General features: G+C 43.9%; 1 protein-coding gene across 1 annotated transcript in view; it reads right to left on the bottom strand.

Annotated features, from left to right (window-relative positions):
* Positions 1–23899, bottom strand: part of hydin (HYDIN axonemal central pair apparatus protein) — a gene marked incomplete at both ends in the record, with an annotated part of 91972 nt that overhangs the window by 23787 nt on the left and 44286 nt on the right. Inside the window, 15 exons of the mRNA XM_084171896.1 lie at positions 854–1048; positions 1239–1366; positions 1478–1614; positions 1712–1842; positions 8123–8250; positions 8341–8515; positions 9036–9173; positions 9439–9648; positions 10244–10532; positions 11807–11923; positions 13497–13810; positions 13979–14122; positions 15721–15864; positions 16766–17027; positions 17152–17390. Of these exons, the coding sequence (XP_084028022.1) occupies positions 854–1048; positions 1239–1366; positions 1478–1614; positions 1712–1842; positions 8123–8250; positions 8341–8515; positions 9036–9173; positions 9439–9648; positions 10244–10532; positions 11807–11923; positions 13497–13810; positions 13979–14122; positions 15721–15864; positions 16766–17027; positions 17152–17390 (2751 nt within the window). The remainder of the gene's footprint in view (positions 1–853; positions 1049–1238; positions 1367–1477; positions 1615–1711; positions 1843–8122; positions 8251–8340; positions 8516–9035; positions 9174–9438; positions 9649–10243; positions 10533–11806; positions 11924–13496; positions 13811–13978; positions 14123–15720; positions 15865–16765; positions 17028–17151; positions 17391–23899) is intronic.

Here is a 23899-nt window from a genome sequence, read left to right as displayed (position 1 = left end):
AGGCTGCCTCCCCTCCTTGTTCGGGCAGGCTTCAGCGTTCATCGTCATCGGCTTACTAGCCACTGCCGCTCCATATATCATCATTCCATTTGTCATGTCTTGTTAATTACACACACCTGGTTCTAATCCCCTCATTAGTCCGTGTGTAAGTGTTCCCTCTGCCCCCCTTGTCCTTGTTGGTGATTGTTTATTTGTGAGAGTAGTGTAGCTCGGTGGAGCTACTCGTACCTTGTTATTGCCGGGGTAGATATTTCCCCTGTGCCTGTTATTGTTGGAGCTACCGTTACCTTGTATTGCCAGGGTAGATTTTCCCCTGTGCCTGTTTCGTTTGTCGCTATCCAGCGCTATGTGTGTACGACGGAATAAACTCTGCATTTGGTGATTACCCTCCTGCGCCTGACTCCTTCTATCACACTCACCACAGTTGCTGCCTGCTGTTTGTGAAAATATCCATAGGCCTTTCCTGCAGTCAAATGACCAAATCGCTTTCTATTGGCCTCATGGGTGGAATGTTATTAATATTAATTTTTTATGTCGAAAATCCGGTGTTTCTATGTCAAACGGTTTTGTTACATTTCAGTCTTCTGTGATGTATATAAAGTGTAATATTGGGATGCAAACAAAAAAGGTAATACATTTCAACTCTATATCTGACATGGTATAGGTGTGTCTTTTTTCTAAGCCCATGTGTTTGAGGTGTAAACTTTTGCTTCAAAGTAGATTTGTTTAAGACTACCAAGATTAGCTCTGTGTGACCCTGATTTAGCCCACTGCAATAAAAGGTTAAAAAGCACAAGTATCTAAAATACCAGGAGGCAATAGAGTGTACTGGTGCATAAGTTGGCTAGTGTACCTTCTTCCTGGGCCGTTGCTCCTCTGCAATGCTCCACTCACAGGGGACAGGCTCGGGGTTGAACAGCTGGACGGTGGTTACCTGACACAGCCCACACTGAATGCTGTCAAACTGCAGCGTATCCGTGGAGACCGTGAGGGAGGGCATGGTGACTACGGCACAAAGATGGACCTGCACTGCAGGGCCCCCAACCACCTGGCAATCACAGCACACAGCACAATGACACCATGGCACATTCAGCCTGTTTGACCTTAAAAAAACGATGGGTCTAAATATTTTATGCATGTGGTGGAAAAGCAATAAAACATAAAATACACTCAGGAAGCTTTAGAAAATAAATTGGATGTACTGAAGTAGAGAACTTTTGGCAGTTTCCCTACTGTACCTGTATAGGCATGACAGTGTTGATCTCCCCTAAATTCAGATTTGCTCCACGGGGGTCAAACTTCACTTCAAAAGTCTCAGTCTCACAATAGGGCAGATTCTTCACTCTATCCAGCTCTACAACAAATCCTGGAGAACAAACAAATCTATTGTTAAAAATGATCCATAATATTCCCCAAACAGCCACACAGCTCCATATGTAGCTACTTTAAAGTTGGCCAGTAATACTGGAGAACCTACCTGTGCCTGTGAGTGGGCGGCGGTCAGCCCGGAAGGACACAGACATGGGTCCAGTGTTTGTCACTTTGACTATGTGGTTAGGAACACTACCATGGATCACATAGCCAAAATCCAGTGTGTACTCCGGCAGGAGGAACCTAAACATGAGTCACAATGAGATCCCAATTTCAGTAATGAGCCGAATATACAGTATGCATAGCCATGGAGTGATGGTGCATTTACATGTGAGCCTACCTGCTAAGCTTCTTGCGCCATTTGCTAATGGATACAGGCGTGTCTCGATTGTCCCCTTGTCTCTTCTCAATAGCCATGGCATTCTGTTTCACCAAGAGCCTCTCTACCTCCATCTGCAGCAGGGCATCATACTGCACTCAGAGAGACAGAAATCAATTTCACACACATCTGTCCACACAGCACAGGTATCATGTCTGCCATACAAATTGAACATATTAGCTTTGTTTTCGTCTTATGAAGACAATCATAACGGTGAGATCTATGTACAGTGCATTTGGAAAGTATTCAGACCCCTTCCCTTTTTCCACATTTTGTTACGTTACAGCCTTATTCTAAAATGGATTAAATTGTTTTTTTCCCCCATCAATCTACACACAATTCCCCATAATGACGAAGCGAAAACAGGTTTTTATCAATTTTAGCAAATGTATTCAAAATAAAAAACAAAAATACCTTATTTAAAAAAAATAAAGTATTCAGACATTTTGCTATGAGACTCGAAATTGAGCTTAGGTGCATCCTGTTTCCATTGATCATCCTTGAGATGTTTCTACAACTTGATTGGAGTCCACCTGTGGTAAATTCAATTGATTGGACATGATTTGGAAAGGCACGCACACCTGTCTATATAAGGTCCCACGGCTTCTACCCCCAAGCCATAAGACGCCTGAACATCTAATCAAACGGCTACCCAGACCCCCCACTTTTATGCTGCTGCTACTCTCTGTTTATTATCTATGCATAGTCACTTTAATAACTCTACCTACATGTACATATTACCTAAATTACCTTGACTAACCGGTGCCCCCGCACATTGACTCGGTACCGGTACCCCCTGTATATAGCCTCGCTATTGTTATTTGTACTGCTGCTCTTTAATTATTTGTTACTTTTATTTCGTATTATTTTATATTGTATTTTTTTGTGATTTTTTGGGTATTCTTTCTTAAAACTGCATTGTTGGTTAACGGCTTGAAAATAAGCATTTCACTGTAAGGTTTACACCTGTTGTATTCTGCACATGTGACGAATACAATTTGATTTGATTTTGATGTCAGAGCAAGAGGTCATGCCATGAGGTCGAAGGAATTGTCCGTAGAGCTCAGCTCTTTCCCCCTTCTGATAACCAGGTGGCGAATCGCATCTCTGCATGTCTGGCAGACATATCAGTATGGATGACGGATCACCACCTCAAGCTGAACCCTGGCAAGACGGAGCTGCTCTTCCTCCCGGGGAAGGACTGCCCGTTCCATGATCTCGCCATCACGGTTGACAACTCCGTTGTGTCCTCCTCCCAGAGTGCGAAGAGCCTTGGCGTGACCCTGGACAACACCCTGTCGTTCTCCGCTAACATCAAGGCGGTGACCCGATCCTGCAGGTTCATGCTCTACAACATTCGGAGAGTACGACCCTGCCTTACACAGGAAGCGGCACAGGTCCTAATCCAGGCACTTGTCATCTCCCGTCTGGATTACTGCAACTCGCTGTTGGCTGGCCTCCCTGCCTGTGCCATTAAACCCCTACAACTCATCCAGAATGCCGCAGCCCGTCTGGTGTTCAACCTTCCCAAGTTCTCTCACGTCACCCCCCTCCTCCGCACACTCCACTGGCTTCCAGTTGAAGCTCGCATCCGTTACAAGACCATGGTGCTTGCCTATGGAGCAGTGAGGGGAACGGCACCTCCGTACCTTCGGGCTCTGATCAGTCCCTACACCCAAACGAGGGCATTGCGTTCATCCACCTCTGGCCTGCTGGCTCCCCTTCCTCTGCGGAAGCATAGTTCCCGCTCAGCCCAGTCAAAACTGTTCGCTGCTCTGGCACCCCAATGGTGGAACAAGCTCCCTCACGACGCCAGGACAGCGGAGTCACTCACCACCTTCCGGAGACATTTGAAACCCCACCTCTTTAAGGAATACCTGGGATATGATAAAGTAATCTTATGTAAAGTGGTTTCCCCACTGGCTATAGGGTGAATGCACCAATTTGTAAGTCGCTCTGGATAAGAGCGTCTGCTAAATGACGTAAATGTGCCCTTGAGCAAGGCACTTAACCCTAATTGCTCCTGTAAGTCGCTCTGGATAAGAGCGTCTGCTAAATGACTAAAATGTAAATGTAAATTATTGTGTCAAGGCACAGATCTGGGGAAGGGTACCAAAAAATGTCTGCAGCATTGAAGGTCCCCAAGAATACGGTGGCCTCCATCATTCTTAAATGGAAGAAGTTTGGAACCACCAAGAGCTGGCCGCCCCGGCCAAACTGAGCAATCGGGGGAGAAGGGCCTTGGTTAGGGAGGTGACCAAGAACCCGATGGTCACTCTGACAGAGCTCCAAAGTTCCTCTGTGGAGATGGGAGAACCTTCCAGAAGGACAACCATCTCTGCACATCTCCACCAATCAGGCCTTTATGGTAGAGTGGCCAGACAGAAGCCACTACTCAGTAAAAGGCAAATGACAGCCCACTTGGAGTTTGCCAAAAGGCACCTAAAGGACTCTCAGACCATTAGAAACAAGATTCTCTGGTCTGATGAAACCAAGATTGAACTCTTTGGCCTGAATGCCAAGCGTCACATCTGGAAGAAACCTGGTACTATCCCTACGGTAAAGCATGGTGGTGGCAGCATCATGCTGTGGGGATGTTTTTCAGCGGCAGGGACTGGAAGACTAGTCAGGATCAAGGGAAAGATGAACGGAGCAAAATACAGAGAGATCCTTGAAAAAAAAACTGCTCCAGAGCGCTCAGGACCTCAGACTGGGGCGAAGGTTCACCTTCTAACAGGAGAACGACCCTAAGCACACAGCCAAGACAATGCAGGAGTTGCTTCGGGACAAGTCTCTGAATGTCCTTGAGAGGCCCAGCCAGAGCCCGGACTTGAACCCGATCTAACATCTCTGGAGAGACCTGAAAATAGCTGTGCAGCGACACTCCCCATCCAACCTTACAGAGCTTGAGAGGATCTGCAGAGAAGAATGGGAGAAACTCCCCAAATACAGGTGTGCCAAGCTTGTAGCGTCATACCCAAGAAGAATCAAGGCTGTAATCGCTGCCAAAGGTGCTTCAACAAAGTACTGAGTAAAGGGTCTGAATACTTATGTAAATGTGATATTTCATTTATTTATTTTTTATATACACTACCGGTCAAAAGTTTTAGAACACCTACTCATTCAAGGGTTTTTCTTTATTTAATTTTTTACTATTTTCTACATTGTAGAATAATAGTGAAGACATCAAAGCTATGAAATAACACATATGGAATCATGTAGTAACCAAAAAAGTATTAAACAAATCTTAATATATTTTATATTTTAGATTCTTCAAAGTAGCCACCTTGTGCCTTGATGACAGATTTCCACACTCTTGGCATTCTCTCAACCAGCTTCACCTGGAATGCTTTTCAAACAGTCTTGAAGGACTTCCCACATACAGTGGGGAAAAAAAAGTATTTAGTCAGCCACCAATTGTGCTAGTTCTCCCACTTAAAAAGATGAGAGAGGCCTGTAATTTTCATCATAGGTACACGTCAACTATGACGGACAAATTGAGAAAAGAAAATCCAGAAAATCACATTGTAGGATTTTTAATGAATTTATTTGCAAATTATGGTGTAAAATAAGTATTTGGTCACCTACAAACAAGCAAGATTCCTGGCTCTCACAGACCTGTAACTTCTTCTTTAAGAGGCTCCTCTGTCCTCCAATCGTTACCTGTATTAATGGCACCTGTTTGAACTTGTTATCAGTATAAAAGACACCTGTCCACAACCTCAAACAGTCACACTCCAAACTCCACTATGGCCAAGACCAAAGAGCTGTCAAAGGACACCAGAAACAAAATTGTAGACCTGCACCAGGCTGGGAAGACTGAATCTGCAATAGGTAAGCAGCTTGGTTTGAAGAAATCAACTGTGGGAGCAATTATTAGGAAATGGAAGACATACAAGACCACTGATAATCTCCCTCGATCTGGGGCTCCACGCAAGATCTCAACCCGTGGGGTCAAAATGATCACAAGAACGGTGAGCAAAAATCCCAGAACCACACGGGGGGACCTAGTGAATGACTTGCAGAGAGCTGGGACCAAAGTAACAAAGCCTACCATCAGTAATACACTACGCCGCCAGGGACTCAAATCCTGCAGTGCAAGACGTGTCCCCCTGCTTAAGCCAGTACATGTCCAGGCCCGTCTGAAGTTTGCTAGAGTGCATTTGGATGATCCAGAAGAGGATTGGGAGAATGTCACATGGTCAGATGAAACCAAAATATAACTTTTTGGTAAAAACTCAACTTGTCGTGTTTGGAGGACAAAGAATGCCGAGTTGCATCCAAAGAACACCATACCTACTGTGAAGCATGGGGGTGGAAACATCATGCTTTGGGGCTGTTTTTCTGCAAAGGGACCAGGACGACTGATCCGTGTAAAGGAAAGAATGAATGGGGCCATGTATCGTGAGATTTTGAGTGAAATCCTCCTTCCATCAGCAAGGGCATTGAAGATGAAACGTGGCTGGGTCTTTAAGCATGACAATGATCCCAAACACACCGCCCGGGCAACGAAGGAGTGGCTTCGTAAGAAGCATTTCAAGGTCCTGGAGTGGCCTAGCCAGTCTCCAGATCTCAACCCCATAGAAAATCTTTGGAGGGAGTTGAAAGTCCGTGTTGCCCAGCGACAGCCCCAAAACATCACTGCTCTAGAGGAGATCTGCATGGAGGAATGGGCCAAAATACCAGCAACAGTGTGTGAAAACCTTGTGAAGACTTACAGAAAACGTTTGACCTGTGTCATTTCCAACAAAGGTTATATAACAAAGTATTGAGAAACTTTTGTTATTGACCAAATACTTATTTTCCACCATAATTTGCAAATAAATTCATAAAAAATCCTACAATGTGATTTTCTGGATTTTTTTTTCTCATTCTGTCTGTCATAGTTGACGTGTACCTATGATGAAAATTACAGGCCTCTCTCATCTTTTTAAGTGGGAGAACTTGCACAATTGGTGGCTGACTAAATACTTTTTTCCCCCACTGTATGCTGAGCACTTGTTGGCTGCTTTTCCTTCACTCTGCGGTCCGACTCATCCCAAACCATCTCAATTTGGTTGAGGTCAGGGGATTGTGGAGGCCAGGTCATCTGATGCATCACTCCATCACTCTCCTTCTTGGTAAAATAGCCCTTACACAGCCTGGAGGTGTGTTGGGTCATTGTCCTGTTGAAAAACAAATGATAGTCCCACTAAGCACAAACCAGATGGGATGGCGTATCGCTGCAGAATGCTGTGGTAGCCATGCTGGTTAAGTCAATTCTAAATAAATCACAGACAGTGTCACCAGCAAAGCACCCCCACACCATAACACCTCCTCCTCCATGCTTTACAGTGGGAAATACACATGCGGAGATCATCCGTTCACCCACACCACGTCTCACAAAGACATGGCGGTTGGAACCAAAAATCTCAAATTTGGACTCCAGACCAAAGGACACATTTCCACCAGTCTAATTTCCATTGCTCGTGTTTCTTGGCCCAAGCAAGTCTCTTCTTCTTATTGGTGTCCTTTAGTAGTGGTTTCTTTGCAGCAATTAGACCATGAACGCCTCATTCACGTAGTCTCCTCTGAACAGTTGATGTTGAGATGTGTCCGTTACTTGAACTCTGTGAATCATTTACTTGGGCTGCAATTTCTGAGGCTGCTAACTCTAATGAACTTATCCTCTGCAGCAGAGGTAATTCTTGGTCTTCCATTCCTGTGGCGGTCCTCATGAGAGCCAGTTTCATCATAGCGCTTGATGGTTTTTGTGACTGCAATTCAAAGTTCTTGAAATGTTCTGTATTGACTGACCTTCATGTCTTAAAGTAATGATGGACTGTCATTTCTCTTTGCTTATTTGAGCTGTTCTTGTATAATATGGCCTTGGTCTTTTACCAAATAGGGCTATTGTCTGTATACCCCCCCTACCTTGTCACAACACAACTGATTGGCTCAAACACATTAAGAAGGAAAGAAATTCCACAAATTAACTTATGCATAGCCATGGAGGCACACCTGTTAATTGAAATGCATTCCAGGTGACTACATCATGAAGCTGATTGAGAGAATGCCAAGAGTGTGCAAAGGTGTCATCAAGGCAAAGGGTGGCTATTTGAAGAATCTCAAATATAAAATATATTTTGATTTGTTTAATACTTTTTCTTTACTACATGAATCTATATGTGTTATTTCATAGTTTTGATGTCTTCACTATTATTCTACAATGTAGAAAATAGTAAAAAATAAAGAAAAACCCTTGAATGAGTAGGTGTTCTAAAACTTTTGACCAGTAGTGTACATTGGCACCAGGGTCTGAATACTTTTCAAATGCACTGTACATGAATCAAGGGGAAAGTGATGAGTGATTGTGATACAGTAGGTACTGACTGTAGGGATGTAGTCCATGTCTGACAGAAGGCCCTCTCCAGTAGCAGGCCGGCTGATGCCCACATCCCTCCTGTCCTCCTCCAGGGCCTTCTTGGCCTCCTTCACCACTGCAGTATACCTCTCATCATCTACACAATACAAGAATAGCGAGTTACACACTGCAACAAAACAGTTTTAGAGTATCGAGATAGACCTCCACAATAAACACAGGCACATACCGAGCTCTCTGGGTAGGTCCAGGCACACCCTGGGGAAGATGCCCTCTCCTCTAAGAGTGATGCTCTCTGGCTCAAAGAAAGCCACCTGCAGCTGGAAAGTCTTGTGGAAGACCTCAGGGATCCCAGGGAGATAGTACACTGACAGCTTCTGCTCTGCATTCGCCTCGATGTAACCCTTTAAGTAATGAGAGACAAGCAAAGGGTTACATAAGGAAACACCGTAAATAGCTACAGTAAAACCTCAGCTTAGCGCCCTTACTCAGCCTTAGCCTAAGCTAAGTAGCTTTTGTTTTGTCTTGTTTTGTTTTATACTCTTTGCTGTACAGTGTCCTTGGGTTTTTTGAAAGGTGCTTAAAGGGATACTTGGGGATTTTGGCAATGAGGCCCTTTATCTACTTCCCCAGAGTCAGATTAACTCATGGATACCATTTGTATGTCTCTGTGTCCAGTATGAAGAAAGTTAGAGGTATTTTTGCGAGCCAATGCTAACTAGCGTTAGCGCAATGACTGGAAGTCTATGGGTATCTGCTAGCATAATGGACACAGACACATAAAAATGGTATCCACAAGTTCATCTGGCTCTGCCAAAATCTCTTGAAAGTAACTACATAAAGTGTGTATGTAGTTACACTAAAGGATTGATAGAGAAAGCAGACTGTAAAAGGAAGGTTCCCCTGTGCTGTGGGCTGTCTCACCATTCTGGAGATGACCAGGGGATGTCCAGGCCGAGGGTCCTCACACCCATCCTGCTCCCCCAACAGAGCACTGAACTCAAAGCCCACCTTCCCTGTGTTCCTCAGGGTGATCTCTGCCTCTGCCACACGGTCAAACAACTGCAGGAGAAAGAAGGGAAGAAGAAGAGCGGGAATGGATCCAAAAAATGTATGCTGAACCGGCAAGGAGGAGACGATTCTGCTGATTCACTCATTTACAAATAAAAAAATCAATAAGTCCTTGTTTGAATATCAATGATAATTGCATACCCAAACAGGGACGAATGAAAAACACAAGCAAAGAAAGCCAACACAGATACCTCTATCCTTCACAAGTGAACTGGACTCAACTAACACAGCCTCAGGGTGACCATAGTACAAATACCTGAAGGCCAAAGTCTATCTCTGTTCTGTCCAGGCTGTAGGTGACCAGTGAAGCCTCTCCTTTGAGTGTGATTTCATACGTGGGGCCCTCCTCGACCTCACACAGAGCCAGAACCTGACCACTGATGTCAGCATGACCGTAAAAGGAGAAGGACACAAGATGGCTTTCACCTGGCTGCAGCACCCCATATATAGGTAGGATATCAAACACCTACATCAAGGAGAGGAGGAGAGACAGATAAAGAGGTATACAGTAGGTCAGAACAATGATAGACCGATAGAGAAAGACACAAGGACATATGGATAGAACAATAGTGAGAGGGTAGGAGATGCACAAAGGAATAATTCAATTCAATATTGTAATTCAATTCAACAATGTTCTCTGTTGGTCCAATGCAGCTGTTTTTATCTCAATATTAAATAATTTCTGGGTAACAATTAAGTACCTTACTGTGATTGTTTTCAATTAAAATGGTAAAAAGAAACAAAAATAGCTTCTTAGCGAAGAGCAATTTCTCAAACAAGAATTTTGCTAAGACTGTCTGGCCTGAGTGGGGACTGGAAAACTGAAAACTAGCTGTTATTGGCAGAGAGGTTTGGAACTCTTTCATATTGGTCTATTAACTAATTTACCGCCTGGTGATGTCACCATGGAAGGCCAAAACTCTATCCCACCAAAACAACATTTTAGGCTGTCTTTTCAAACAGCTCTTACTCTAAAAGGGCATTATCATCATTTTCAATAATGAGCAATAGAGACAGAGAGGAAACCTTATCAGCTGGGCACCTGATAGTGGGTACTGTACCTCCTCCACTCCAACACTGGGGTGCTCCTTTGTAGTGTGGCTTGCTGTGCCTGTGTTCTGATCAGTACTGGCTGGCCACTGTGCTGGTGAGGTCCTGTTGTGCTCCTGTCTGCTGGGGTTGTAGCTGCCTCGCCCCTGGCTCTGCCTCCCCTCTGTGATGAGAGTGGTGGTGACTGGAGCTGACAGGGGATCTTTGGGAGAGCCCCTCCCCTCCTTAGTCTCATTATCTTGGTCTCCCTTCTCTTCCTCCCCCTCCTTATCCAGGAGCAGTTTGGGAACCTCAATTTCCCTGAAGAAAAAGTTTATAATGTGTTATGTTATATCTACAGAATTGAGCTGTAATAAAGACAACTCACTGGACATTTAATCTTGGATCGAGTAAGGGATCCAAGTAACAGACACATTAACAAAGTAAAAAACAAAGATTCATTAGTCCATTAAAATGAGCAATAAAAGAAATCAGTGAAGGAATTCATACTAGCACAGTATGTCCTCTCAGAAGCTTCCTGATCCTCCCCCAACAACACTATCTCGTCTCTCTCTCTCGCTCTCTCTCCCTCCCCCCTCCTTGGTAGCTACACGCTTGGTACATCCATGATGTTAATTAATTACAGAATGCTCATTAATTACTGACATTTTAATAGAACTGCTCCAATGGACTGAAAAATAATTTTGCAAGAAAGGGGACTGGACAGATGTTGCCAGATAATAAATGAGAGACAGACATGCAAATTGACAGAAATGTAGTGAAATGGCGACATAGAGAGACACACAGATTCATACAGAGATACAAAATACAAGGAGACATGGTGACATAAGAGACCAAGCAGGTAGAGCCTGCAGACTATAGTAAGAGTAGGTGTTTTGTGGAGTAACAGCAGGGGGCAGTGTTGTATGCGGAATTCTATGGCAGTTTGTTCCACCAGCAGAGATAATTTAACAGGGAAATTAATATACTCCAGAGGACCACTGTCAGGAGGAACCACCATATTTTCTCTCACCAGAAAATAGAGGATTTTAAGCTTTCTATCTTGTCCCACTGCTCTCATTTGTAAGCATTTGTGTGTGTGTGCATATGTATGTGCATGTGTGTGCATGTGCACCACTGTGTGCATGTGCTGACATTCCAACACACTAGTCCCCAGACACCTCAGAAGTCTCTGGAACAAATAATATTTCAATTACACAAAACAGTCAGCAGAGAGAGAAAAGTATACATTTTTATATCGTTAATGTTGTCCACGAAGCCCAATGCCTTTTCAAAGAGCATCTGAAGTGAAGACCTTCATGGGAGATGCCTGAAATGATTATTCTCTGCTATAACTGGGCTAGATGCTGAGAATCCAGTTCTTCAACCATTTGGAATTATTTCCAATTAATGTGAAGTTCAAAAAATCTGATTCTATATGTAGTCACTATCGTATGAAATAAGCCTGCTGTGAATCTCTGCTATAAGAAGCTAATTTCTGTCTATATGTTGACATGATATAAATACATGATATTGCTCATTCTATTCCGATACAGGGTGCAAGTACTGGAGCTTGGTGAACGGCAGGATCAGACCTGTTTGAGTCCACTCTGATGTCAATGTTTCTCTTTTTGGACAGGTCCCATTGCGTATCCCTCTCCTCCTCATGTGTGGTCGCTCTTCCCTTACTCACGTTGGTCTGCTCAGGAAACCTGGGAAAGTGAAATCCATCAGCACCAAATCAGCAATGGATAGCAAGGGGCTTGAGCTGGTCAAGATGAAACTGTCCGTCAGCAACATATACACCATAAATCAGTTAGCTAAGTGGATGAAAATGGTGCAATAAAAATAGCAGGATCACCCATGATTTAATTACTGATAGGCATTTAATTAGCAGGTTGGCCTGTGCATTGTGTAAACCCTGTGAATATTGATAGGAAGGGTCATCCACTTCTAAGAGGATGGGTCTGGAGAAATGAAAAGCAGGAGGCTGTGATAAATCTTCACTGGCCTGAACTTTAGCCCCACAGAGAGACAGCACTATTGATTCATCTGAGGCAGGACATGGCAGCAGCTGAAGAACAATTAAAAACTATAAAAACTCAACACTACGCTGCCAGAGATTGGAGCTGTATTGACAGCTGAGATTTAACATCAGAGCCAGCATAGGCCTTTTGACTACTTTGAGTGCTTAGAGTGTAGTATTTGTTTTATTTTCTACTTCACTTATAATAATTTCTACTATCAAATTATTTTGCTGAAAATCTGCTTTCTGTAAACACTGCAGAAACCCTGCTGTGATCACAAAAAGCAGGACATCATTGATATGGAGTCTATAGATCTTGATGCACAATTAACTGATATCTACTGATGGCAACTGCATATTGTAGAGCTGCTTGGGGTTCATATTCCCTCAAAATAGATAGCTTGAAATGGTAGCCAAATAGTTGTAGTGTAACAGATTGGGTCCCTTCTTGACTGGTGTGAGGAGATTAAAGGAGTGTGGTGCTGAGTAGTCACAGCCAAGGACTGGCTTTTAGGCTAGTTTACTTTGTGTTCCCAAGATGGATCCAAGGAATGGCTGCCTAGGTAGAGCTATAGATGAAAAAAGCAATATGTTTGCACCGTCAGTAGATCAAACTTTTTATTGAAGCGTCTCAGATTATTTTTTTCCTGTTGGTTTCCTTAAAGAATGGCTGGATTTGGCTTTGCTAACGGTGCAATCATCTAGCTTTTCCCCATCTCAGACAACTATAAACTCCTAATCCCAGAGGTGGCCACTCCAGTACAGTATGGTATGTGCTTACACATTTCAAACACTCCTCATTAGACATTCTTACACACACAGTTAACAGGAGTGGAATTTCGTTTCAGCCTCTTAAGAGAAAGGAAAGTGGCTTGATGAGCAGTCTGATGCTCAGCATCTTTTCAATTGAGGGGGAAATTAACAGCTTGACTAAATGCAGTCTTAATACGGAGGAGTTCCTTTCCTCGGCTATACCAGCTGCGTCTGCACCATCTGTCCCCTCCTGGAACTACATGAAAACTGGAGCCCTCCTGTGCCTCAATAGAATCTCAAATAAACAGTGGAACCACAATAAACAATATCCCCAACCCTTTATAACAATAAGCCATCCAATAGAGGGAAGGTAATGAAGTGTTTAGGAGTACGCACACACACAAAGGTCAGGGATATTCTCTGCTTCATTCCTGAGTTTTCTTTCCCAGGGATGGTGGCTAAACAAGTCTAATGGTGACGTGGTTGAGGTGGACTAGGCTCTCTACCTGATGGTGTACTGCTGCTGGTCGACCAGGAAGGCCCAGTGGTAGGACACAGACAGAGGGCTGCAGTTGGTCATGGTGAGCTGGCGCTGAGCCTCGGTGTGATTCAGTACACAGCCAAAGTCCAGAGCCACACTTGAGAAGTGCAGGTTGGGGAAGTGGACCTCTCCCCTCAGGTCCACCGTGTCCTGCTGAGGATGGTCTGAGTAACGCACCTCCAGCACCTCCTCAGCCACCCGCGTTATACTGTCCTGGCAGTATGAGGGGTCGAAGCGTACCCACTGCTCCGTCTGCACTCCTACAGCCAGTACCAAAGTCTATCAACACAGAGACATGGACATAATATGGTACCTGCCCCTCAATACTAGACACAGATACCCACCCCAAAATGTTAAAGAATCAACAGTGTCAGATTATGTTAAGTATGAACCAAGGCTATAATTCCTGTGATGTATTGTACAAGTATTGCCTGCAGAAGGATGTACCTTAGAAGTGACACATGTGTGATCACCATCGTGGTCAGACAGACCAAAGGGCTCAGCCAGAGTGAGCTGCAGAGAGAGGGCCAGAGACGACACATTCCTCAGCAGCAGCTTTTGGTAGAGAGGAAGCAGAGAGACACCTGGAGCCTGCAGTGGGGGCACCAACAGTCACACATTTATAAATCTAACACACACACATATTTGAAAAGTAAAGATAAGACTGATTGTGAAGATGAATTAAGTAACTACCGGTATTCAATACTGTAAACTCTAGAGACTGGGAGTCAACTGACTATAATGCCCTGTAGTTAATAACTTCTTAAAGGTTAAGCAAAGCAGAAATAACTCAATCTATAATCTCTATCTATCCCTTTCTTGTGTGGGCAACACAATTTACAGCAGGCCTTATACATGGCCAATTCATTCTCAGCCTCTCTCCCTCCTCCTCTCAACTCTACTGCATTTCTTATCCCTTTATTTCTTGCTGTCTCTCCTTACCCATTCCTCTCTCCCCCTCTCCCTCTCCATTCCTTCCCCCATCCCATTTCCCTCTCTCTAATTGCTTTATCCCAGAGAGCTCTGCTGCACAAACAGCCTGTAAATCTAGAGGCAAGGCTGTCAACACATAGATTCATGGGACAGAGTCAGATAAAAGAATGTCACTGAAATAAATTATCATTTTCATTTCTGAAAGGTTGATCAGCAACAGGACCTGAAAGCAGCTGCCAGGAGATGTGAGATATGTGTAAAAATCTGCACAGGTTCAGCACGAAAAGGGGCGATAATACAAACATTGCGATAGAGTTTGTGCTAGTGATAATAAAAGTCAAATGGAGGGACAGGAAATCAGTTTCATTATGATGATAGTGGTGACGCCTCATTCTTCCTCATTCAGAATTCAATCATTCTGATGATATCGGATGGAGAGTGCAGAGTGCTTTTTGCTATCCCCATAAAATCCTTGAAAATAACTTAAACCCAAGTTCATCTTCTAATAGGCATAATGTGTATTCAGGTTTAAGCATACTGCAAGAAGTGGACTAATTTTGGATTTGAGCCGAACCCCTCTGGTCAACAACTTCCTCGCCTGTCCACTGGGTTCATATATTATTGGTTATACTAACAGAATCTGGGGCAAAGCTTTGTGCTCTGTCAGAACCATTGCCATCTTTAACATCATAAATCAGGAACAAACTGGTGCAGAAGTGTACAGTATAATTTCCATAGGAGATAATCACTGTGATCTAGCTTCATGGAGCAAAGCACTTCTGACACTGGAGCTGGATAAAATAAACACAATGTCTCAACAGAACTCAGCCACCGATCTGCTACACACTGAATGCCTTCAATGAACAAATGAGTGATGTGAGGTCTATTGTTTCAAGACAGTGTTTCCCCCCATTTTTTTTCAGCAGCGGTGGCAGAGTTAGTGGGGGGAGGGGTCTTCCTGCGGGGCGGCGGATGGGGTCTTCCTGGGGCATACATCTATACATCTACATTATATATATTTTTTAATTGCAGTGGCGGTGCACCGCTGCTAAATGCATATTGGGGAAACACTGCAAGCATTATGAAATGTGTGTCATTGGGCATGGATGGCTCCACCATGATTGTAGAAACTTATGTGAATTCCATGCACTAAGGCTTCAATGCACTTGCACAGAGGCTTGTTTCTGTTATGTAAGTTGTGAGCAGAAAGGCAGCAAGTTTAAGGCTGTGGGTGATGAGTGATTGGTGTCACACACCTTCTCCACATAGAAGCTGAGCTGCTGAGAGGAGATGTCCAGGATGGGTGAGACAAACCGACATGTGACGTCCACCGTCATGATGCGCTCCTTCCCACTCTGGTGACCTAGGATGGCGTGACACACCAGCCTCTCTCGGACCACCTGGGTTAGAAACACAGGTATTCAGTACACACATCCCATTAGTTCAAGACAACCTTTATACCAGCAGATACAATTATGCACTTAAGCTCAGCTTTTGACCTTGTGTAGGTATAAATGTGACATAGTTTCCTATAACTACCCAACAAAAATACAGCCCTGCCATGCCAAAGCTTTTCTGAGACACAGCCACGCTCTGCTTTGCTTGGGCTTTCCTGAATTACAACTCCACAATAGCCATTCAAAGATTTAGGGGATCACAGAGGCTGCAGTGGCATGGGCTTATCTCTGGTTCTTGCTTCTTTCCCTCTCCTGTTCACCATTCAATCAATAAGGACTCAAGGAGGCATGCATCCCAGTAATACCCCAGAGAGGAAGTCAACACCCTGGCCTGTGCAGTTGGAATTTGGGAAGATTAAGGAGGGGCTTTCAGCACCTTTATCTCTGTAGTATTCAACCTTGAACCCCCTGTGTCGTGATCTGATATGCTAGCTAAGAGTGCACTGACTGTATTTTCTCCAAATGTTAGCAAATGTTAATAACCAGCTGTGATTACTATCATCAAACACTGGTAATGCTCCACTAAATGGAACTGGTTTGGCTGAACAAAAAAACTGGAGTTCATAAAGGTATAATGTGGTGAAACATACTAGGTCTTGGGAAGAAAATTCTATCATTTATTCAAAGTCCAACAACTTTAGGTGTTGATGAAGACCATTGTCGTCAATGTTGACTCCAACAAATTTTTTCCCTAGTAACACACAATACACGATCCGCATAGATTTTCATTGAGACACATACTGTATCTGTATTTTGAGGGAGTGTGTATGTTTCTAGATCTCAACTGAATATCTAGGTTGTGTCTGACAGAGGCGTGTTTGCCACCATTGTCTCATGTTCCCACCTTGGGAGAGTCAGAGGAGCCCTCCAGCACCATGTCAGCAGTATGTCCCGGGGCCAGCCCCATACGCATGGGGTGCAGGCTGAAGACTGGCCCATCTACAGGTGGGGGTACCAGGGAGCTGCGACTCTTTCCCTTCCTGGTGGTGTTGGCGAGTGGGGGAACTCTTCGGCGGAACTGGGGGTACCCCTCCGTCGTCCAGTACAGCTGGTGGGAACGGCGACCTCGGTTGGTCACTCTAAAATGGTACTGACATGGTCCAGAGCTGGGGAGCAGAGGACAGAAGGCAAGGTTTCAGGGGGAAAGAATAAAAAGGATTTGAATGACTGATTTGATTGAATTTGTAAAGTATGCACATTCAGTATTTCCACACTCGTAGCTATACCTACCTGAAATGGGCTCCCAAGTCCAGACTGGGGGCAAAAGGGCGGTTGGTGACAATAGTAGTGCCCTTGCCAGTAGCAGAGAGAGGGATGGTGTGTGTTTCACTATTCTGGATGGACAGGTGCAGCTTGTCCTGGAAATGCAGGGTGTCATCCAGGTGAGCCACTAGCCTCAGCTCCAGCTTCCCCTGGGGTGGAACCTCTCCCTCACTTGGCTCCACCCGCCACAGGGACCTGCTGCGCACCTGGAGAAATACAGTGGGCTTCTGTTACATAGGTTCTTACATTTGATGTAGTAATAGAAAAATGATCACATACCATACCGTATAAAGTATACAGTGAGCCAAAACAGATGCATGATAAATTCATTGAGGGGCTTTGTAACATCCAGGAGGTTAGCCAAAGGCAACAACAGGCAGTGAACCCTTTTATGATTGGGCCAATAGAGATCATATGTTCTATTAAACTCTATTATTGGGCCATTCTTACAGAGGGTCTGAGTGCTTTAGATTAAGAAATAAAATGAGGGCACCACACAAGAAGCAATTTGACACCTTTAGCAGAACATTATCTGGCTCTTGGACCATGCAGTGTTTTATAATGAGAGGCCATGTAGTAATAGCATGTCCGGGCTCCCTCCAGTCTCTTCCCTACATATACTGTCTTATCGGTGGGCCTCTTGGGAGCCTGGTGGAGGCAGAGGAAGGTTGCAGTGGGGAAGCTCACTACTCGTCTATCAGTTTTACAGAGTGTGAAGCTGCTAATTGAAGCAATAACAGACAGGCTGAGGTTTTATCAGATCAATGGCCCAAAAGCTGTGTTGATATAGATACAAGGATCACCCCGCAATGCTTGTTTTCACTAATAGTCTTCCTTCTAATTCAATTTGAGAATTGTATCTTTATCTGAAAGTATGTTTCATCTAAAGAAAAAAAGCTAATAAACCTACTTTCCCCATCTTATTCTGCTCCATTCCAGATTTGTGATCAATTTGAATGAATTTACATTAAATAAGGAACTAATCTAAAATGAAGACACATGAATCTTCTCTACCACATCTTCAGCCTTGTTCACATCAGGAGATAAGCCCAAAGTGCACCAGCAGCTCTCTATATCTTAGCTATTAGCTGAAAGAGGATTAAAATCAATTCTCCATGCAGCGGCATCCTGATTGATACACATACAGTTTTAATTGGGATATTCCGATTGAATCCAGCACTGGGACACTGGAGTGGGCTTTCTGATTGATGATGCTTTATTTCACCACCACACTGGAGGCCTCATCCAACTATCTGGATGCTTCCATGGACTAAGCAGAATCATCACAATTGACTGCCATCATGACGTTTGCTTTTGAACAGCGACCAACCAAATAACCTGAATGAGCTCAGTGTATGCAGGGGAAGGGTGATGGAAGAGAGGCACTATAATTATCTAACAAACTCTCTACAAACTAGTTAAGCAAAGGCAGAAATACTTTTTTACAACATGCAACTTCCTTACAATGACATTGGCTATGCAATGCATTGGATTTAATTGGAGTTTCAGTGTGTGTTTGAATGTGGAGGAGACGTTATTGAAAAGAGCATGGTCTGCTGGCGACAGGAGATCTTAATGTTACTAGCAGTCATGTAGAACCAACCGATTATTCAGACATAAACATATTCTGCCAGCCTGTGAGACAGAATGAGGGCACATTTTTAGGAAGATGTCTTGTCACAATGAATATATTCTAATAGACGCTCTACACTCTTTTGGAACCCACAAAAAAGGGTTCCAAAAGGGTTATTCGGCTGTCCCCATAGGATAATGGTTGCAGGTAGAACCCTTTTTGGTTACAGATAGAATCGTTTTGGGTTCCATGTTGAACCCTCTGTAGAAACGATTGGACATGGAACCCAAAAGGGTTCTACCTGCAACCAAAAATGACTATTCAAAGGGTTCTCCTATGGGGACAGCCGAAGAACCCTTTAAGGTTCTACATAGCACCTTTTTTTCTAAGAGTGTACACTACAGTGTATTTCATTTTCACTTGCAGATCAAAGTGGGATGTCAGCTCATTACAGATGGACCTGCAGAGAAACTGGAGTAAACTGCCCTTGGGACAATGATCCACTACACCTCACATAGAAGACACTCCCAGTAAAGCAATGAAAACAAGCAAGCATCCCAGAAAAGTGCTCAAAATAGACCACGTTAACATATGTAGCTTAAGAAACAAGGTTCATGAAATTAATAACTTGCTAGTAACAGATGACATTCATATTCTGACTATCTCTGAAACTCATTTAGACAATACCTTTGATGATACAGTGGTAGCAATACAAGGTTATAACATTTACAGAAAATACAGAAATGCCAGTGGTGGAGGTGTTGCTGTTTATATTCAGAACCATATTCCTGTAGAGATTTGAGAGGATCTCATGTTAAATACTGTTGAAGTAATATGGCTACAGGTTCTTCTGCCTCAACTAAAGCCCATTCCTGTGGGACACTGCTATAGACCAACAAGTGCCAACAGTCAGTATCTGGATAATATGTGTGAAATGCTTGATAATGTATGTGATATCAACAGAGAGGTATATTTTCTGAGTGATTTAGATATTGACTGGCTTTCATCATGCTGCCCACTCAAGAAAAAGCTTAAAACTGTAACCAGTGCCTGCAACCTGGTTCAGGTTATCAGTCAACCTACCATCAACATGTATTGATCTCATCTTTACTAATACTGCAGAAATGTGCTTGAAAGCAGTATCCAGGACATCGGATGTAGTGATCACAATATAGTAGCCATATCTAGGAAAACCAAAGTTCCAAAGGCTGGGCCCAATATAGTGTATAAGAGGGGTCATACAATAGGTTTTGTAGTGATTCCTATGTTGTTGATGTAAATAATATTTGTTGGTCCGTGGTGTGTAATGAGGAGCAAACAGACGTTGCACTTGACACATTTATGAAATTGCTTATCCCAGTTACTAATGAGCATGCACCCATTAAGAAAATGACTGTAAAAACTGCTAAATCCCTGTGGATTGATGAGGAATTGAAAAATGGTATGGTTGAGAGGGATGAGGCAAAAGGAATGGCAAATAAGTCTGGCTGCACAACCGATTGGCAAACGTAATGCAAATTACGCTGACACTACACATCCAAGTATATCTGACCAAATTATGAAAGACAAGAATTGCCATATCTTCAATTTAAGCCTACAGGAAAATGTGTGCCCTCAGGCCTGGAGGGAAGCAAAAGTCATTCCGCTATCTAAGAATAGTAAAGCCCCCTTTACTGGCTCAACTAGCCGACCAATCAGCCTGTTACCAACCCTTAGTAAACTTTTCGAAAGAATTGTGTTTGACCAGATACAATGCTATTTTACAGTAAACAAATGGACAACAGACTTTCAGCACGCTTATAGGGAAGGACATTCAACAAGCACAGCACTTACACAAATGACTGATGATTGGCTGAGAGATATTGATGATAAAAAGATTGTGGGGGCTGTTTTGTTAGACTTTAGTGCGGCTTTTGACATTATCGATCGTAGTCTGCTGCTGGAAAAACGTATGTGTTATGGCTTTACACCCCCTGCTATATTGTGGATAAAGAGTTACCTGTCTAACAGAACACAGATAGTGTTCTTTAATGGAAGCCTCTCCAACATAATCCAGGCAGAATCAGGAATTCCCCAGGGCAGCTGTCTAGGCCCCTTACTTTTTTCAATCTTTACTAATGACATGCCACTGGCTTTGAGTAAAGCCAGTGTGTCTATGTATGCGGATGACTCAACACTATACACGTCAGATACTGCAGTGACTGAAATGACTGCAACACTTAACAAAGAGCTGCAGTTAGTTTTAGAATGGGTGGCAAGGAATAAGCTAGTCCTAAATATTTAATAAACTAAAAGCATTCACTAAACCCTAAACCTCAACAAAATCTTGTAATAAATCATGTGGAAATTGAGCAAATTTAGGTGACTAAACTGCTTGGAGTAACCCTGGATTGTAAACTGTCATGGTCAAAACATATTGATACAACAGTAGCTAAGATGGGGAGGAGTCTGTACATAATAAAGCGCTATTCTACCTTCTTAACAGCACTATCAACAAGGTATGTCCTACAGGCTCTAGTTTTGTTGCACCTGGACTACTGTTCAGTCGTGTGGTCAGGTGCCACAAAGAGGGACTTAGGAAAATTGCAATTGGCTCAGAACAGGGCAGCACGGCTGGCCCTTGGATGTACACAGAGAGCACACATGAATAATATGCATGTCAATCTCTCCTGGCTCAAAGTGGAGGAGAGATTGACTTCGTCACTACTTGTATTTGTGAGCGGTATTGACATGTTGAAAGGACCAAGCTGTCTGTTTAAACGACTAGCACACAGCTCAGACACCCATGCATACCCCACAATACATGCCACCAGAGGTCTCTTCACAGTCCCCAAGTCCAGAACAGACTATGGGGAGGTGCACATGTATTGTAATGTTTTTTAAATTGTACAACTGCCTTAACTTTGTCGGACCCCAGGACGAGTAGCTGCTGTCTTGGCAGCAGCTAATGTTGATCCATAATAAATATAAATACAAATACACGCTAACCATCCATGTGAGCGTTGTGTGAATTTGGGAGTCATCTGATCTTTTTTCAACAATTGGTCTTTTGACTAATCACTTCAGATCTTTTTCAGAGCTGATATGATTGGTCAAAAGACCAATTAGTGAAAAAAATATCAGAATTGGGCTGCCTGTGTAAACGCAGCCTGAGAGTTATAGTTCACTTTCTCAGGCTTTATGTGGCAGAGAGCTAGTGAGAGCTGAGCTGCCGGTCGATACAAAGGTGATCATGGAGGGGTGTCTTCCCTGAGAGGGGGAACTTAGTGAAGAACAAGCCAGCTGAAATTTCAATAATCTGATCAGACTTGTATTAGAGAGGTTTAATACAATTGATTGTTTTGAACCATGGCATGTCAAATGCTGCGTTTACACAGGCAGCCCAATTCTGATCTTTTTTTCACTAATTGGTCTTTTGACCAATCAGATCAGCTCTGAAAAAGATCTGATGTGAAAGATCTGATGTGATTGGTCAAAAGACCAATTAGTGGGAAAAATATCAGAAATGGCCTGCCTGTGTAAACACAGCCAAGGAGGTTTAGAATGGAAACCACTGCAAAACTCAGTAGATTGCACAGTATTGTGCCATCATGAAAAGTCTAGAATATACTAATGACAAAATACAAATAGAATGTATGCTTTGTTTTTAGATCCTTCGCATTCTTTTGCTATCCAGTATTACCTCCCATTGGGCAAAGACTGGTTGAATCAATGTTGTTTCCATGTCATTTTAACAATGGAATTCAATGTGATGATGTTGAATCAACATGGAATATATGTATATATTCTTAAATTCCATTCCTTACTAGATTTGTGTGTATTGGGTATATGTTGTGAAATTGTTAGTTCTATATCGTGGAGCTCCGCCACATAGGGGAGCTCTGCTCCTATTGGTTTACCCCGCTGCCTAGGCAGCGAACAGCCTGAGACAACATTATGCACACACCTGCAGCCAATAGGAGTACTGGTGTCCCTATAAGAGGGGACGCTTCCCCTCAATCAGCCTCCCATTATCTTCAGCGACTGGACTGGACTGAAGAAGCCGAAGACTCAGGACAAAGAAAACGCAGTCGATTTTCCAGATCATCGACTTCGTCCTAAAATGAGCACACCAGGAGATTTTCCACCCCCGAAAGCTATTTTCAGAGCTCAATGTCGCTGTTCCTCTATGGTGGCTGCTGACCCCCACAACTTATGTTTCGTGTGTCTAGGGTCACAGCACGCCAGGGACGGCCTCGTAGATCCTCCACTATGTGCCAGCTGCGCCCTCCTTTCATGGAAAGAGGCATTTTTTAGGGAGACGATATTCCTCTTCAGGATGTGCTATCAGTGTTAGCCTCAGCTTCTGAAGCATCATCTGAGGGCGCTGACTCAGGAGATGATAGAAGAGATGGATATTCCAGCGGAACAATCCATCCCTCTGACCCATGATTTTAAGACCCCATTTCCATTGGAAAGGGCAAGGTCTTTTTCATCCCTGGGCGATGATGATGCGGGCTCTGAGAATTCAGCAGCCACATCATACGCCACAGCATCTCTGCGCTCTGACTTTCCAGGGCTCATCGAGAGGGCTGCCGAGCGCCTGCAGATTAAGCTGCCCCCCATTCCCTCCAACCCGGAAGTGGATATGATGGAGGGCGGTCCTTATTCCAGGCCCAGGAGGGCAGCGGAGCCTCTGGCACCGACCATGCCTTTGCTTGGTAAGTATGTGGAGGGCTCATGGGAGGAACCTTTTGCGGCGCGTTCGCCGGCTAAGGCGTACCTCCCATTCATCAGTGTAGAAGGCAGACAGCAGGGCTTTTCAAGGGGAATCCCTAGGCTCGAGAGCGCCCTGACTGCGTATCTCGTACCGGGTTCGAGCCCCTGGCCCTCGTCCAAGAAAGCCGTTCTACCCACACAGAAGGACCGACTCACAGCACAGCTGGTTGAGAAGTCCTTCGTGTTGGGAGCACAGGCCGTTGCAGCGGCGAATAATATTGCCCTCCTAGCAGCCTCTCTGTCCAGCCTAACAACGGGTAAGTCTGAGCTCACTGGGGAGGAAGTGGAAGAGGCGTCCAGAATTTCTGCCGCTATTCTCCACTTAACGCAGGCATCAGCTGTGTGTGCGGGGAGGTCCATGGCCACTTCGGTGGTGGTGGAACG

The sequence above is a fragment of the Coregonus lavaretus genome, assembly GCF_964263955.1.
Source record: "Coregonus lavaretus genome assembly, chromosome: 11".
In the NCBI taxonomy this organism is placed as follows: Eukaryota; Metazoa; Chordata; class Actinopteri; order Salmoniformes; family Salmonidae; genus Coregonus; species Coregonus lavaretus.
Note: the sequence above shows the minus strand (reverse complement) of the source record. Positions and strands in the feature narration are given on the sequence as shown.